General features: G+C 60.0%; 4 protein-coding genes across 4 annotated transcripts; 3 read left to right on the forward strand and 1 right to left on the reverse strand.

Annotated features, from left to right (window-relative positions):
* Positions 1-692: 692 nt before the first annotated feature.
* BKCO1_19000225 (histone deacetylase rpd3) lies at positions 693-2,611 on the forward strand (the record flags this gene model as incomplete). Its single annotated transcript, XM_020272022.1, has 4 exons — positions 693-842; positions 896-1,196; positions 1,247-1,788; positions 1,838-2,611. The coding sequence occupies 4 exons, from the start codon at positions 693-695 to the stop codon at positions 2,609-2,611; spliced, it is 1,767 nt and encodes a 588-aa protein (XP_020131434.1).
* A 391-nt stretch (positions 2,612-3,002) lies between these two features.
* On the forward strand, positions 3,003-5,815 carry BKCO1_19000226 (ino80 chromatin remodeling complex; the record flags this gene model as incomplete). Its single annotated transcript, XM_020272023.1, has 2 exons — positions 3,003-3,771; positions 3,819-5,815. 2 exons carry the CDS (start codon positions 3,003-3,005, stop codon positions 5,813-5,815), a joined length of 2,766 nt encoding a protein of 921 aa, XP_020131431.1.
* A 3,869-nt stretch (positions 5,816-9,684) lies between these two features.
* BKCO1_19000227 (amino acid permease) lies at positions 9,685-11,510 on the forward strand (the record flags this gene model as incomplete). Its single annotated transcript, XM_020272024.1, has 2 exons — positions 9,685-9,961; positions 10,024-11,510. The coding sequence occupies 2 exons, from the start codon at positions 9,685-9,687 to the stop codon at positions 11,508-11,510; spliced, it is 1,764 nt and encodes a 587-aa protein (XP_020131432.1).
* Positions 11,511-13,884: 2,374 nt separating this feature from the next.
* On the reverse strand, positions 13,885-15,432 carry BKCO1_19000228 (insig domain-containing protein; the record flags this gene model as incomplete). The annotated part of the gene is made up of 2 exons (XM_020272025.1): positions 13,885-14,274; positions 14,401-15,432. 2 exons carry the CDS (start codon positions 15,430-15,432, stop codon positions 13,885-13,887), a joined length of 1,422 nt encoding a protein of 473 aa, XP_020131435.1.
* Between the last annotated feature and the right edge of the window lie 937 nt (positions 15,433-16,369).

The raw sequence follows: 16,369 nt of genomic DNA on the forward strand, positions 1-16,369 counted from the left end.
GCGATGACGATCCTGTAACGATTGCGATATCCCTTGGATTAGTGCTTTTTTTCTTTTTCTGTTTGGCGTTGTTGGTTCTGAGCCAAGTGGATTAGATGTGGCTTTATTCACGTGTGTTCATACTGCAGCACTGCGATCTGCTTAGCTAGGCAATAACAGCGCCTGCTTCCCCCCGAATCCCAAGCTACGTTCGGGAAGGGCGAGAGAAGGACGGTGAAGGACGGTTCAGAACGCCGGCCTTGTGCTCGCACAGGGGTGCCACAGCAGGTTGTGATAGAAGACTCGGGCCCCGAAGGGCTGCCGAGGATCCTTGCTGATCTGATCGAGTGTCGCGCAGCGGGCTCCCGTAAAATGTTTCAGGCAAGCCGAGTGGTCCGGGCCGACGACGCGCCGGGGGGTTTTAGCGATGACGATAGTGCTCGCCCAACCTTCTGCTCGTCTTCCAGCGCTCACTCCACAAGCTCGCTTCTCCGGCCTTTGCTTGAGCAAAGACGCCCAAGGGGCCCTTCGTCGCTGCTGACACATTTCGCCGCGCTTTGTCCGAGTGCCCCGCCGATTTCATCACCCGCAACACACAAACCCGAGCTCCCTCTTGCACCTGACGTGCGGCTCGTTTTCTCTCACTAACGCTGCTCTGTGGCCCGCTTGCTCCGCCCGCGCTCTCCACCACCCCATTCTAGCAGTTCGCAACCATGTCGAACAAGACGCGCGTGGCGTACATGTACGACCCGGACATAGGCTGCTACGATTATGAGCCAGGCCACTGCATGAAGCCCTTCCGTATCCGCATGACCCACGACCTGGTCATGTCTTACGGTCTCTACAGGAACATGGAGGTCTACGTGCGTCGGCCTTGTTCCTTGCTGCATCCCCCGCTAACCCGGCTGTCTCGCAGCGCGCAAAGCCCGCTACCGCCCTGGAGATGACCCAATTCCACACCGACGAGTACATAGAGTTTCTTCAGCGCATCACCCCCGACTCCATTGGCGGCTGCCAGCAAGAGGCCTTGAAGTACGACATCAGCGGCGACTGCCCCGTGTTCGACGGCTTGTTTGAGTATTGCTCCATCAGTGCCGGTGGCTCAATGGAAGGCGCCGCGCGGCTCAATCGTGGCCGCTGTGACATTGCAGTGAACTGGGCCGGCGGCCTGCACCACGCGAAAAAGGGCCAAGCCGGTGGCTTCTGTTATGTCAATGGTATGCTTTCGCTCTGCTCGCCATGCCTTGCACGTGGCTAACGGCTGCAGATATCGTCCTGGCTACCTTGGAACTCCTGCGCGTGTACCAGCGCGTGCTCTACATTGACATCGACATCCACCATGGAGACGGAGTGGAAGAGGCCTTCTACACCACTGACCGCGTTATGACGTGCTCTTTCCACAAGTTTGGCGAGTTCTACCCCGGAACCGGCCACTTGCTGGATATCGGCATCGGAAAGGGCAAGAAATATGCAGTGAACGTGCCTCTCCGCGACGGCATAACCGATGAGGCGTATCGAGGAATTTTCGAGGCGGTTATTTCCGATATCATGAAGTGCTTTCGGCCCGAAGCCGTCGTTTTACAGTGTGGTGCCGACAGTCTGTCTGGAGATCGGCTTGGGAGCTTCAATCTGTCCATGGAGGGACACGCCAACTGCGTCAAGTTTGTCAAGAGCTTTGGACTGCCAACCATGATGGTTGGAGGAGGCGGTTACAGCATCCGTAACGTAGCTCGCACGTGGGCATATGAGACGGGGCAGGCAGTTGGAGAACCGACTCCGAAGGTCCTGCCGTTCAGTGATTACTACGAAGTGAGTTCTCGAGAAAAGCTCAGAGAGGCTCTTGCTTACTATGATCAAGTACTACTGCCCGGAGTATCTTCTGGATGTACCCCCTTCGAACATGTCCAACGACAACACTCCAGAGTATCTGGAAAAGATCCGTTCCACAATTGCCGAGCGCCTGCGCCAACTACCATTCGCGCCATCGGTTCAGATGCAAGACGTCCCCCGTCAGGGGCTGGGGAGCTCCGAAGAGGACGACGACATACTGGCAGACATAGATGCCGATGAGAACATGGATGTTCGCATGACGGAGCTCCAGGAGGACAGAGGCATTGCCAACGACGCGGAATATTATGACAGCGATGCGGAAGATGAAAGGAACAAGCACCTTGCCACCAACCCCGCGGAGGCCGAGGCACTGGATGAAGACATGGCTGACGCGGAGGACCACGAGTCTGGTGAGGATGAGAAGAAGGAGGAAGCTGGCGAGAAGACGGCAGTTCCCAGCGAGGAAGCAGAGGAGGCGGACCAGGCCATCAACGGGGCTACTGTCGTACGTCCAAGCGAGACGTCTGCTGTGGTGCTGGATCAGGCAAGTGCCGAAGAATTATCGATTCTCCCTGGCACTGGCAACACGGCAACACCTCCGAGGAGCCCTGGACCAGAAGAGGCCACGACCGCGCAAGAGAGTACAGTAACAGAGAGCACCACTGGCAATGCGGACACGATGACAGGAGAGGCGACGGAGGCAACGGCAACAGCGAGCTTGTCAAGTGAAGCGGCCGAGCCCACGACGGAAACAGCGGCTCCTCGGTCACCGAGCGGCACACCCCCGCTAGCGGCTGAGTAGTGGGGACGAGGGTGCCGAGGGGCGTTCATTTATTTACTTGTTACATCTGCACGGCAATGGCGTTGGGCAAATTGGCCTGTTGGTTCTCAGGGATGCATAGTTGAGGCGTTGGTGGGTAGGGTAGGCGTGCAGCGGCAAGACATGATTTTGTCATGGTTCGATTTCTGCCGTTAATTAGCGTTGCCGGCCACGACCACGAGACAGGGAGCGATATATACATACACTTAGTGAAACAAACAGCTTCTGCAACGGAGTACAGGGTGAGGTGCAGCGCGCTTCTCCAGATGGGGAAAGGGCCGGGGAAGGGCTTGGCGGGTGGATTTGCCGGATCAACTGGTCGGGCCGCGGGCGTGGCAGGCGCGGTCTGGGGATGGCGGCGGCGCGGTGTCAGATGGTCGAGCTCCGCGAATCTTGCATTCCTGTTCCTCCCATTCCAGCCCGCAGCATTGTCGCGCGCCGCGCCCATCGCACCATTCGCATCGCTGCACCACGAAGCCATGGTCCCGTGATTTGTACCACTGACCCTCGCCCAGCTCTCAAATCGCAACTTTGCCGAACCAAGGAGCTCTGGGAAGCTCAGCGCCTGAAACCCATCATGTCACAACCCTCCACCACGCCAGCGCCGCGCGCCGACGAGCCCGATCCCAGAAACAGCCTCCGCCACGTCCTCGCCGCCGACTCTCCCAACCAAGACATGCCCGACGCCCCGACGCCCGTCAAGACCGAAGCTGGCCAGCCGCCTGCCCAGGACGACCCCGACTCCACCGACGACCCCAAGTCGAAGCCCGCCGACGAGCAGCCCATGTATACTGCGACCACCACCACCACCCGCCGCAATGCCAACGGCAGCGTGTCCTCTGTGTATTCGGGCAACAAGATCCGCCACCTGAAGAAGGAAGATGGCGTGCCGCTGTGGCGCAAGGACATCCAATACGACTTCCTGCGCAACGTCTTCGATGACCAGACTCGCGTCTTCCACAAGGTCTCCGACGGCACCGACGGCCACACCTTCGCCGACATATACCTCGATGCCATGGCCAAGAGCAGCAAATGCAGCAAGATTCTCAAGGACAAGCTGTTGACGGAGCGCGCTGCCGCTATCAACATGGCAATGGTGTGCTTGTTGGTCAATGTCGGCCGCATGAACACCACACTGAACTGTAGGTGCCAGTGCAAAGAATCCATTGGACATGCTAACACTCACTAGTCTTCCCCGAGATGCGCGCCCAGCTCCGAACCTATCACTCGATCCCCTCGCTCCAAGCTCATCAAGACCCCAATGCCTACAAGCAATTGCAGGACGCCCCTCGTCTCAAGTCCATCCTCAAGGGAGCGACCGAGGATACACAGCAGCCCAGCACTATCGAAGAGATCAAGAACGCCTCTGTACCGCGCACGAACCCCGTCAACCTCATCTTCGTCCTCGCACAATACGCCCCCAAGATATCCGAGCTACACTTTTTTCCTCCTCGAGACTTTTTCGACCTGGTCATGCGAAGCGCTTTGAGCTCCGAGAGTCGCGCAAAGGCCTTCCTGTGGCTGATGTGGTGGTATCTGGAAAGCGACTTTACCGAGCACGACGCGATGCATAATCCATTCGGCCAAGGCCAGCCAGGAACCTCTGGGGATGCTACTGGTGGAATGCCCATCAAGACACCGCCCTTTAAGCATCTTACAGAGGAGGAAGCGGCGCTGGAGAACGTGGATACGGAGGAAGAGAAGGTGTTTGGGGAGGAAAAGCGGAAAGAGCGGATAACCATCCTGGCCACCGACATGGCCCCTGTGGTGACCGGACCCAAGCGTGGAATCAAAAAGGGATTCACCAATAATCCGGTCTTTTCTGTCGCATCTGATGACGGGTCAATGACGCCAGGCAGGGATCATCAATCCCCCGGGCCTGCATCGTTTCGATCGAGTGGCCGTGCGAAGGCGCCCCTCAAGGCGCTGCAAGCCGACTACGGATCTGACACTGATCGTACTCGATCAGCTAGCCCTCCCAGCGTTGCAGGATATCCACCAAGGATTACTCCCAACATGCGCATCAACAACTTGCTGAACGACGATGGACCATCTACCCCACAACCTCCTCAAGGCAAAGGCCCTGGCCGGGGGAATTGGGGACCACGCAGCAAAGGCACCCCCTCAAGTGTGGGCGGCAGTGCACGCCATCCTTTCAAAGCACATCTTGACACTGCCTCCCCTTCTGTGGCCCTGGGCGGTGCTGGGCCTCATGGCTTTTACCTTCCCCTGAACGGTACGGATCCCAGTGTCAACCGCAAGCGACCTCCCACAGCGCACCAGATGGCAGTGGAGCAACACCGCAAGAAGCAAGTCGACTACATCCTCGACCGCAAACTCCGCACCCAGCATCGTGAAGCCGAGCGCCGACGCAAGCGCGAAGGCACCTTCTCACGAGCGTGGAAGCGGCTCAAGCTGATGCCAGACGGCTACGACAGCGAGGAGGAATTCTACGCGGCGGCAGCGCTGGCGGCGGAGAACGGCGTGCTCGAACACTCGCCGGTGCGCAGGCCGATGCTCGAGGCGACGAGGCTCGCGGGGCTGACGCCCATCGTCGGCCGGCTCGAGCTCGATGACTGCGGCGAGGAGATGACGCACTGGGCGCGCATCTTCCGGCAGACGGGCCGCCGGCTCGACCGCTGGGACGGCAACCCGGACGCGGTGCCCGTCAAGAAGCGCAAAGACCGCGCCGAGCGCGACGACGAAGCCGCCGCCGCCGCCGCCGCAGCCGCAGCCTCCGCACCCACGCCCCAGCACGACCTCGTCTGGGTCGGCGAGGACGCCGCCGGCACCGCCACGCCCGGCACCGGCGCCGCCCTCGGCGGCGGCAGCAGAGCCGCGGGCAGACGGGGCGGAGGAGGAGGAGGCGCGTCCGGCAGGCGGAAGCGCGCGGGCGTGCCGTCGTCCGTCGCGGACTCGACGGTGGCAGACGCGTCCGAGCGCGGTGACGGCGACAGCGTCGCGGACCTCCCTCTGGGCGACGGCGGGGGCCGCGAGAGCAGCGCGGTGCCCACCATGGAAGAAGAAGACATGGATGACGTCGACGACAGCATCGTCGTCGGGGGCGTTCCGCCGCGGCCGGCTGCGGCGGCGGTGCTGGCGGACGATGAGATGGAGGTTGAGGATGACGGGGACGCCGCCGAGGGAGAGGAGAGCGAGGAGGACGAGGAGATGGGTGGGGCGTGATGGAACGGAAGAAAGGGGGGAAAAAAGAACATGGAGGGTCGGTATACCTAAATTTGTGGCAGCGGGAGGGGGGACGATGCTTGAGGGAGGAGGGAGGGAGGGAGGAGAATTTGTGAGTGGTTTGCATGTATACATGGCATGGGCGTTGTATCACTGTTCCTTTACTTCTACGGGTAGCGGTACTTGTGTGGGAGTATCTATCAAAACATGCACCCACCACGCACGCAATGCATGGCATGGCTCACGGCTCGCGCGTTTCCCCTCTCTTGGACTGTTTTTTTTTCTTTTCAGAAACATCATTCTTGTAGAATAGGTAGCGTTGTCCAACTTAGCGGTAGAAGCCATGATGAAGAGGAAATGTAACGAGCCAGAGGAGAGTATCTGAAGCAAACACCTTTGATGTATGAACGATGGCAGCATCCGCAATTCGCCCCCGGCACCCGTCAAGGCTTTGGCGGAAATGCGATCGCCGGTATACAACCTCAACAGTATTCAGCCGCCGTCGACAAGATGATTGCAGGCCGACGATTGTAAGATGGCTTGCTCTTGTGCTATTCGTCGAACTTAGTCAGGAATCAAAACTGCTCTGGATTGGTCCCGGCGGCCAGCTTGGAGATACGTGTAGTCTGCGACAAAAGCGGGCACTAGGCTGCATATGACAAGTTGCTTGTTTGTTCTCTTGCGGTAAACCATATCTCGCGAAGCTCGTATTTTAGCTGGACCGAGCGGGGGCATCTTCGCTCTTTTCGGCTACCCTCGCTCTCACGAGCCCGACGAGTTTCGCCGACGGGGGGAAACTACTACCTACGCTATCTCTCGCGCAACAGCGCGGCAATTTTGAAAAAAAGTAGAGGTAGTGATTCAGGCAATTAGGCGGGGGACCCACTCTCTCGCGGCGGAAACGCCCGGTCGCCAACTCGCGTGTTTCATTAGCTCGCGTGAATAAGGGTTCAATCTGGTGGGCCAAAACACGCAACCAAAAAGCTTTCGGGCCCCCCAAAGAACCACGACGCGTACCTGTTGATCCTGCATAGATAAAGTTAAGTGGAGTCTATTACGCCGAGCATTTACGATACCCGTGCTTTTTCTGGTGGGTGCTGGTGGGGGATGCGATAAGAGGGCGGCTGGTGTTCTGCAAAGGTTGCGTTTTTCGCTGCTCGTTGCGCGGCATTATTGTGGGCTTGGGGCGCGTCGGAGAAAAGAGCGTAGGTACGGTGCAGGTGCGGCCGCTGGTGTGAGCCGCATGCGACGAGATAGGGCAGCCTTGGCGGCCGGCGAAGCTGTTGGCCAAGAGGCGGACGAGGAGAAGACCGTCGACGGAGGTCCTTCCAAAAATAGCAGCTCGGGTTCAGCGCAACACCTCGAAGGATGCGTGTCCACTCTCTTCGTCGGGGGACCAAGGCGCCTCTTGCCCGGGCCAAGCCAAGTCACGCAGATACACATGGACATCCCCGGACGTCGGCGTGGTTAGCTCCTTCGCCGGCTGCCTCTCCGCATTCTTCTCCGCATTCTTACGTACTGACAACGCTCTAGCGAGGGAAGGCGGGAGGACGGAGCCACGTGAGCCGGGTTGGTGGCTCTGGGGCGGCGGCGGCACGCTGCACCCCATAGTCCGGGGAGTAAATCTTAGGTGAAATAAATGCTCGTACAGGCAAGGGCTCCGGGGTGGAAGGCCGATTATAAACGAAGGCGTGCGGCGGAGCGGCCAGCGGAGCGGGCCAAGGCCGCAGTGCGTCCGGTATCTGGCCAGGCCCCGGCTTTCTGGTTGCAGTTTCTATTATGTTAGAGTTGGTAGACAGATCCGGGCTAAGATAATGGCACGGACGGGGTATTGTGGGTCTGCCCTGAGCCGTGGACCGACCTCTCAACCTCGCGATAGACGTTCGATGCGGCGTGGGCGGTAGTGACACCACCTCGCAGCGCGCAGATTTCGAGAAGCCGGGACCGCGCGGGAGTGGCTGACTCCGCGCCACGGCTGTGCGGCTTTTTTTTTTTTTTTTTTCGTTCAGAGTTTTCAGGATGGCGTTGCGGCAGGGCCGGGGGGCTTGGCGATCAGCACAAGAAAAGGCTGAGCGGTTGGCGATTCGGGAGTAGCCGTGCTGTCAGGGCCTCGCTGCAGAGGACAAATGGCGGGACTGACGCGTGCGGCGGCCTCTGCTCTGCTCCCTCGTCTCGCTCGTCTGGCTCATGTGATGACGGGTGCGCATGACGGCGACACAAAGCTGATGGATGAAATGAGCGCACGGCACCGTGGTAGCCTGTAGGAAGAGCCGACGAGGCGTTACGGGAGCCTAATTAGCCTCTCGTTTCGGGGGCCAAGCTTCGAATCATCAAGTCATCCTGCATCTGGCCTTCCGCACCAATCAGGGCCCCGAGAGCCCAATGATGCCCGTCATTCGTCCATCGACCCAGCCTCATCATCCAAGGGCGGTGCTATCCTGACCATAGATGACCATAGCTGCCCGCGGCTGCCCGCTCCCGCCGTGACGCCCTATATTGCTCTATACGCGCCGCGCTCGGATGCCCAGCCGCCGCATCTACCCTAGCCTGTCGGCGCTGTCGTGCAGGCAGTCACACGAGCAGCGCTGCGTTCATAACCACGCGCCCCTGCGTACAGCCGCGTGGCAGAAGAAACGCACGGCCGATGACACGGCAGCTTCTCAGGTTCTGGGAGAGGGGAGCGCGGAGGCCCACGCTCTGGCATCCGCCCGGCCCACGTAAGATGGGCGCCATGTCTCTGAGAGGCAGATACTGTGAGGACGCCTCTCGCGCAGGATCGGCGAGCACAGGCGCCATTTCCATCATGGGGCGCCAGACATGTCGAGTAGCGTACTATTCGTGCAGCGCGTCATCAGCGCGAGTGCTCCCTTATCGGTGGCAACAGCGGGTGGGCGAGAGCCTGTGCGTACCTAGCTGGCGCCGGCGCGGTGCCATGCTCGGATCCTCGCTCTCGCTCAACACCACCAGCCTTACCGGCAATTGCCACCCGCCCCAGAGCCTGGCGGCGGCGGCTGGCTGGCGACGGCTGGCGGCGGCTCGATTGGCCGTGGCTTGCGAGATGAAGAGTGGGATGGCTGCGCGAGATGCGGCAGGCTTCTGGAAAGACCGCCCAAGCCAGCCGCACGGGAGCTGAGTCGGCGAGGCCGGCCGGGCAGATCCCTCGCTACCCTCTGGAGAGCACGAGTCGCGTGCAGAGGCGGTCGGCCATGCAATTCAATTACGCGCTTAGCGTTATCTGGAAGGTCTGTGAGCCCCTCTCAAACGAGCTCCCCGGCCGCGAACGGCGCCCCCGCGGTGTGCTCCCAACGGCCGTGAGAGCCTGCGCCGGCACGCCACGCCGTCAGTGTTGCGGCGCTCGCGGGCGGCGGCGTTTGGGCGGGGATTTCCCTCTGGCGCAGCGGCGAAACCATCGAAGCCTGCTTGGCTGCGAGATAAGACGGCGTCGACGAGCGGGCGAGCTGTTCTGGAAACAATGCGGGCGCGGCAATTGGCTGCGTGGCACGCGGGCTACGCTTGTTCCGAGTGGTGCAATGCACCGCGACGTAACAGGATGATCAAGAGAGCGGGCGTGGGATGTGCCCGGCAGCTTGGCAGTGCTATCGTTGCACGCCCACTGAAAACGGGCCTTAGCCGGGGGCCGTCGCCGACCGTCCATCGCCGCGCCGCGCCCCTGCTAGTCCCGTGGTCCCGCCGTGCCCCAGCTGCACCTTCCCAGAGCGACACCATTTAAGTGTGCTCCCAGCGCCCCCCTTCGTGCGCTCACCAGCCCAGCCCCAGCGCCTTCTTCTCATCCCGTTACGGGACTCCAGCCAGGTCGCCAGCCTCCGACGTCCCTTCTTCCGCCCACCACACCCGGGAACTCATCCGCCATGGGTGCCGACGAGAAGGGAGTCTACGACTCCAACTCCACCGAGGCCCCGGCCGCCAACTACGGCGACGTCGCCCCCCACCAGCAGTCGTGGAGCGCCCGCGTCGTCGACAGCTTCCGCCGCGACCCCAATGCCCACGCCACCGCCCCGACCTCGCACGGTGGTGACGACAAGAGCTACGACCTCGAGAATGCTGCCGCCGCCACCGCCGAGTCTCCCCTCGCGAGGAAGCTCAAGGGCCGTCACCTGCAGATGATTGCCATCGGCGGATCCATCGGTATGTGCTTGTCGTGCCGCCTTGGTGTTGCTTGCCCAGTCCCCACTAACGCGCGCTGCCAGGTACTGGTCTGTTCGTCGGCTCCGGAAAGGCCCTGGCCAACGGTGGCCCCGCGTCGCTGCTGATCGCCTTCGGTCTGATCGGCATCATGTTGTACTGCACCGTCCACGCCCTGGGCGAGATGGCTGTCCTGTTCCCCGTCGCTGGTTCCTTCTCCGCATACTCGACCCGCTTCATCGATCCCGCCTGGGGTTTCGCCATGGGCTGGAACTATGCCCTCCAGTGGTTGATTGTCCTGCCGCTCGAGATTGTCGCCGCTTCCATCACCGTCAACTTCTGGAACGAGGGCAGAATCAACAACTCCGCCTGGGTCGCAATCTTCCTCTTCGTCATCGTCTGCATCAACTTGTTTGGTGTCAAGGGCTACGGCGAGGCCGAGTTCGTCTTCTCCATCATCAAGGTCATTGCCGTCATCGGTTTCATCATCCTCGGCATCATCCTGAACGTTGGTGGCGGTCCCGATGGTACCTACATTGGCAACAAGTACTGGAAAGATCCCGGAGCCTTTAACCACGGATTCAAGGGTCTCTGCAGTGTCTTCGTCACAGCTGCTTTCGCTTTCGCCGGTACCGAGCTGGTCGGTCTCGCCGCCGCCGAGACTGCGAATCCCCGCAAGTCGCTGCCTACTGCTGTCAAGCAGGTCTTCTGGCGTATCACCCTCTTCTACATCGTCTCCCTCGCCCTCATTGGTCTTCTTGTCCCCTACAACGATGACCGTCTCCTGAACGGCAGCTCCTCGGCCGATGCCGCCGCCTCGCCTTTCGTTATTGCCATCAACAACGCTGGTATCAAGGTCCTGCCGTCCATCATGAACGTCGTCATCATGATTGCTGTGTTGTCCGTCGGTAACTCGTCCGTTTACGGTTCTTCGCGTACTCTCGCCGCCCTTGCCGAGCAGGGCCAGGCTCCTCGCATTCTCGGCTACATCGATCGCAAGGGTCGTCCTATGGTCGGCATCATCCTCTCCGCCATCCTCGGTCTCCTCGCTTTCCTTGCCGCCGATTCCACGGCCGAGGACAAGGCTTTCACCTGGATGCTTGCCATCTCCGGTCTGTCTTCGATCTTCACCTGGATGTCCATTTGCTTCTGCCACATCCGCTTCCGCAAGGGCTGGAAGGCCCAGGGCCACTCTCTGGACGAGCTTGCCTTCCGCAGCCAGCCTGGCGTCATTGGCTCATGGATCGGCTTCATCTTCAACTTGCTCGTCCTGGTCGCTCAGTTCTGGACTGGTTTCGCCCCCATCGGCTACGCAGACATGACCACCGGCGAACTCATCGAGAACTTCTTCTCCGTCTACCTGGCCTTCCCCATTGTCATCGGCTTCTACGTCATTTACAAGATCTGGAAGCGCACTCCCATCGTCCGCTCACACAACATGGACCTTCACTCGGGCCGTCGTGACTTCGATGTTGCGGAGCTGGTCACCCAGGAGAGGGCCGAGCAGGCTGCGTGGCCCAGGTGGAAGAAGGTGTACAAGTTTTTCTGCTGAGCATGTTCGATTTTGTGGCGACGATTTTAGTTCTTCTTGTTTATTCTTTGCTTTTGTCAGTCCAATATATCCGATGAGACCATCTCTTGAAGTCATGGCCCAAAAAATGAAACAAACCGGGAGGGGAATCTTAGACGTGGAAGACAAAGCGTTTGATCTTCTTCGGATTTTTGCAAGTTCTAGGGAGGAATTCTGCGTTTTACTAATACCACGAAACGTATGACAGAAATGAAGGTGTGGGGACGAGAGTTGATTAGATACCTCGGAATGAAGAATGAAAGCCTTTTGATTGCAACCACTCTGCTCCTTGACAGTGTCTTCCAGTCACCTTTGCGGATTCTGCCGGGATAGGTTGGTCGGTATGAGAGACTGAAGTTTGTGGATCGTGGCATTGCACATCTCCCCGTTCCTAGCGTCCTCTGGGCGGTGGTGAGGTTTTGAGCGTCCACAAAGCAAGACTCTTCTTACCTATCCAGCTCGCTCTCCCTTCCCCTGTTCCCAGCGGGTGATCCTTCCTCGTGGTGTTGAAAGGAGCGCAAGTCTGGCGTGGCGGTCCTACCCTTTCTTTCCCATGCTCTTGTTTCCGGCCGGTACGCCGGTGGTCCGATGCAGAGCACTGATGAGACAGGGTCCGAGAGCCAGTCTCTCTCTCTCTCCTTGCGAAAAAAAAAATCCAAAACGTCTGTGGAGAGAGATACGCCAAAGGGCGGCGGAGCCGAGTGGGGGAAGGAATGAATGAATGAATGGTCTGGGAGGCGAAGAGTCCTGGAGAAGGGAGCAAGGAACTCGGAAAGGCGTGGGCAGAGGTGCTGCGTTGGTGGTGGTGGTGGTGGTGGTGTTGGTGCTGCGAAGTGGGTTGGGTACCTGCCGTGACGGATGAGAGGTGTGTTGAGGAAGGAACAGGCTGGCTGCGTGCGTGTATGCCTGCGTGCGTGTATGCCTGCGTGCGTGTATGCCTGCGTGCGTGTATGCCTTCCTTCCTGTCGCCGCGTCTCAAGGCAGGCCCTGCTCTCCTAAGTGGCAAACGACAAGGCCGGGCCTGAGCCTGAGCCTGAGCCCAGTACGAAGCCGGTGCCTCCTACAAGTACTCGTGCGGGTTCCACGTCAGATAGATAAAGAGAGGCCCGGCGGCATCTGGGGTAGATAAGTCGGCCAGCTACGTCCGTGCTGTTATCTTCAGCTCCGTTTGCCTTCTTTGACCGATAATGTGGATAGATTGGACGGCCCTCTCGCGGTGAGGACTGATTGGCTGGGGTCTCGCTGCACGCGTGGCTGGAGAAGGAGGCGTGTTCCGTGCGGTGTGGCAGGTTCAGGACAAGAGTGGGATTATTGCTGCTTCTATCCGGGCTGAGTCCATCTTTGCTTGCCTTCTTCTCTGCATTCCGTCTGTGCATGCATGCTGGCGCGCTTCTCCGAGGAGATGGATCGGGGGTGCGGGAATCCGCTTTTGCTCATGCTGGGATCGCAGGTGCAGGGAGCAACGCATGGCAGCCTGTATCACCCCGGATGCCGACGTGGTTTTGTGTGTGTGAGAGAGAGGGGGGCCGAGGCGGGATTGACTGTGTGTTGCTTCTCCCAAGTGCTTATGGGGATGTGTCAAAGCACACGCTCGCGCCCTTCGACACGACAAGTCGACGGCCCGATAAGGCGAAAGGCGCGGAAACCGCCGCGAATGGCGGCATGCTGAGCTGGAAAACTATGTCTGCCGCCAATAATTACTAGTTTCCATGTCAACCGTCTCACATAACTCGGTAATAATGATCATACAAAGCGTTTGATTGGGCGAAAGGCGGAGTACGTAATGCACTTGGTGCTGGCCCAATCCTAGTGACAGTACCGCGACAAAAGTCGCCTCCGGGGGGAACAGACGGCGTGGGACACTAGACCATTAGCTGTATGCACCAAACCATTCATCAATCCCTCTGTGGCTGGAGCTCGTGACAGCTACATGAAACAAGCCAGGCATGTTCCGGACTGTTGCCGTGTGTAAGGGAGAGGTAAATCATTCTAGCTTCATGCGTACCATGAAGGCAGCCATCGACAGAGTGGGAAGGAAACAGAGTACCTTCCCAAAGGAGTGAACACGACAGAACTGGCCGGATTGGACACACACAATCTGATCTTGATCAAACTACTGCTATGCCGAACTTTGCGCTAAAGTAGAGAGTGCTCATACCGCCCAAATACGTGAGAACGAAACCGGACACCTCCAGACGACAGCCATCCATGATATGCCAAGTAATACCAGGTACCGAAAATGCCAACATACTTCCTTCCTCCACCGAACCATGAACATATCCAATCCTCATCGACGGACGACATAACAACATTAGCAATTCAACATTTACAGATCCATTCGGGACCCTGCTTGCTTTCACCCCTGAAGGGCCAGCTTCCTTCCGATATTCCCGAAGCACACGCAGCTGCAAAACAGCACGCTAGCGAACCATGTGGCCACTCCGACCGTGCTCTCGTACTCACCCTGCGATCCGCCTATACCGCCCGCACCACTGACCCCTGTAATTCTGGCACCCAGGCGGACGCTAGAGTTGGGTCCGCTTCCACCGACGATGGGCGGACTAGGGATGAAGGCGACCGAGTCCGAATGCTGGCCCATGAGGAGCATGATGGCGGTGCCGGTGATGCCGACGAGCATCGAGAGCGTAAAGCCGGGTTTGCTGCGGTCGAGTAGGTACCACAAGGCCGGATTGACCATGGCTAACGTGACCGAGATTTGGGTCGTCGATTGCCATTGAAGTTTGCGCTGTTGGCAATGTCAGTCCATGAAGATTGGTGGGGAGGGCATGCATGGGAAGATGATCAAGGTGCAACGGGGCAGTGTCCAAAAGGCACCATGAAATATGACGAGCGGCAAGAAACGTGCACTCACAATCGCGAAAGCAATCCCCACAAACGCACCCACACTTCTCACCACATCGTTCCACTCCTGACTCGCACCATCTCGCGATCTGGTGCCCACCACAGTCGGAACCTGTCCCTTGATCTTCCTCTTCCCGTCTCTACCCTTCACGTCCGCAACCGCAGCCGCTTTCCGCCCCTCCCAAAAGAGATCCACCCACGGCAGCGCGCTCCCCAAAGCCACGCCGGCCAACCCCCAGAAAGCGAGGTAGCCCCAATGCCCGCGGTCGATTCCCTCCACCCTTACTGGCGCAATGTGCCTATTGTCGTGCAAGTGGCTGATCATGACACCGTAAACGACGCCGAACCCAAACAACGCCACTCCCCTCGCAACCAACCCCAAGACGCTGCTTCCGCCCTTCTCCGCAGCAGCTCCGTCAACGAACGATCCTCTCGGCGAGCCCGCAGACACAGCAGCCCCGGCATCCAACGAAGACGTACTGGCAACACGCTTGGCCGGTCCTGATACGCTCCTTGATTGGAAGGGAGGAGGCGCCGGGTTGGCCGCGTCCCGCGACCCCAGGCCGGCGAGGCGCAGGTACTCCCACTCACGCAGCTCGCTGCTGCTGGCCCCGCCGCCGACGTACGCGGGCGTCTCGGCGCCGGTGCCCCAGGGCGTGGGGGGCTCGCTGCCGGTCTCGCCGGCGGTGGGCTGGTAGATGCCGAACAGGGTGCTCGCGGTCAGGTTCAAGATGCTGCGGCTGCGCTTCACGTCCGAGTCGTCGGCGGCAGCGTCCAGGCCGGCGGGGGTGGCGGAGCGGTTGTTGAGGCGGGCATCGAGCTGGGCGGACAACGAGGGGAACGAGGCGTCGTTGCGGCTGCTGGGGGCGACGACGCCGTTGGGGTTCGGCGAGGGCTGGGAGCTGGCGCTGGACGAGCTGGTGGCGGGCGTGAGGTTGAGCTCGAAGGGGCGGCGCGGCAGGGGTCGGAGGATTTGCGGCTGCGAGGAATGGAGGTGCGGCTGTTGGTGTGACGGCTGGTCGTGCGAGTAGTCGGATGACATGGTGGGTCGGCTGCGGGCTGCGGGCTGCGGGCTGGGGAACGATTGGTGCGGGGGGGATGGCGCTTGCGAGTGCGGAGCTAGAGTGCAGCTTTGGAGCTCTGCTGCTGCTGAGGTGCGGAAGAGAGGACCCGGTCCTGGAGCAAGGAGCTGAGCCTGCGGCTCTTTTGACAGAAGGCGGGGGATGTGCGGCGGTGAAGATCAGCCGGGCGCGCGCCACTGGTGCTGCGTATTCGGTCGGTGTTGTTTGGGTCGGGCGGACCGCCTGAACACTGGTGTGACGTGGGTTGCGGACGGCGGCGGCGCAAGAGGGCTCTGTCAGTCCAGCACGTGCGGGCTAGCGGGCAATTGAGGCTTTATGAAGCCGCCGACGCGGGCACGATGACAGCCGGCGCAGGTGAGGCGGGGGCAAGCTTGGGCGCGTATGCAGCTTATGCTCTCTTTTGTTGAGCGGTTCCTGGTTCGTTTGCATGTGAAAGCGGCGCCCCCGCAGCAGGACACGAAGACGTGAGACCGCTGGACCCCGTCGAGGACGCTGCCTGGTCCCTGCGTGAGCAGCCCGACCAGACGTGAAATGGCAATAATCCAAAACGACCCTGTACCTGGTCTGTCGAACCCTCTTTGGCCGCCGCTACCCCCCGGACCGTCGGCTTCCCTCGCGTCCGTGCCAATCGCAGTGCGCGCAACAGTCACCACCACCCTGATTCGGCAATATCACTCGCGGGCCAGGCGCTTGCATTTCCGTGTATTCGTGCCCTGCGTCAGGGCCTGCGACATGTCTGGCCCATCTATCCAAGCCCCTCTGCCGCCTGCGCCTCCGCCTGCGCCTGTGCCTGCGCCTGATCCCGCTGCTTGAACCACAGCAACTTTTGCTTCCGCCATGCAGATGACGATGCCGTATATAACATGATGTCGCAGCCGAGAAACTGCACGCAGATAG

The sequence above is a fragment of the Diplodia corticola genome (assembly GCF_001883845.1).
Source record: "Diplodia corticola strain CBS 112549 chromosome Unknown scaffold19, whole genome shotgun sequence".
Taxonomy (NCBI): Eukaryota; Fungi; Ascomycota; class Dothideomycetes; order Botryosphaeriales; family Botryosphaeriaceae; genus Diplodia; species Diplodia corticola.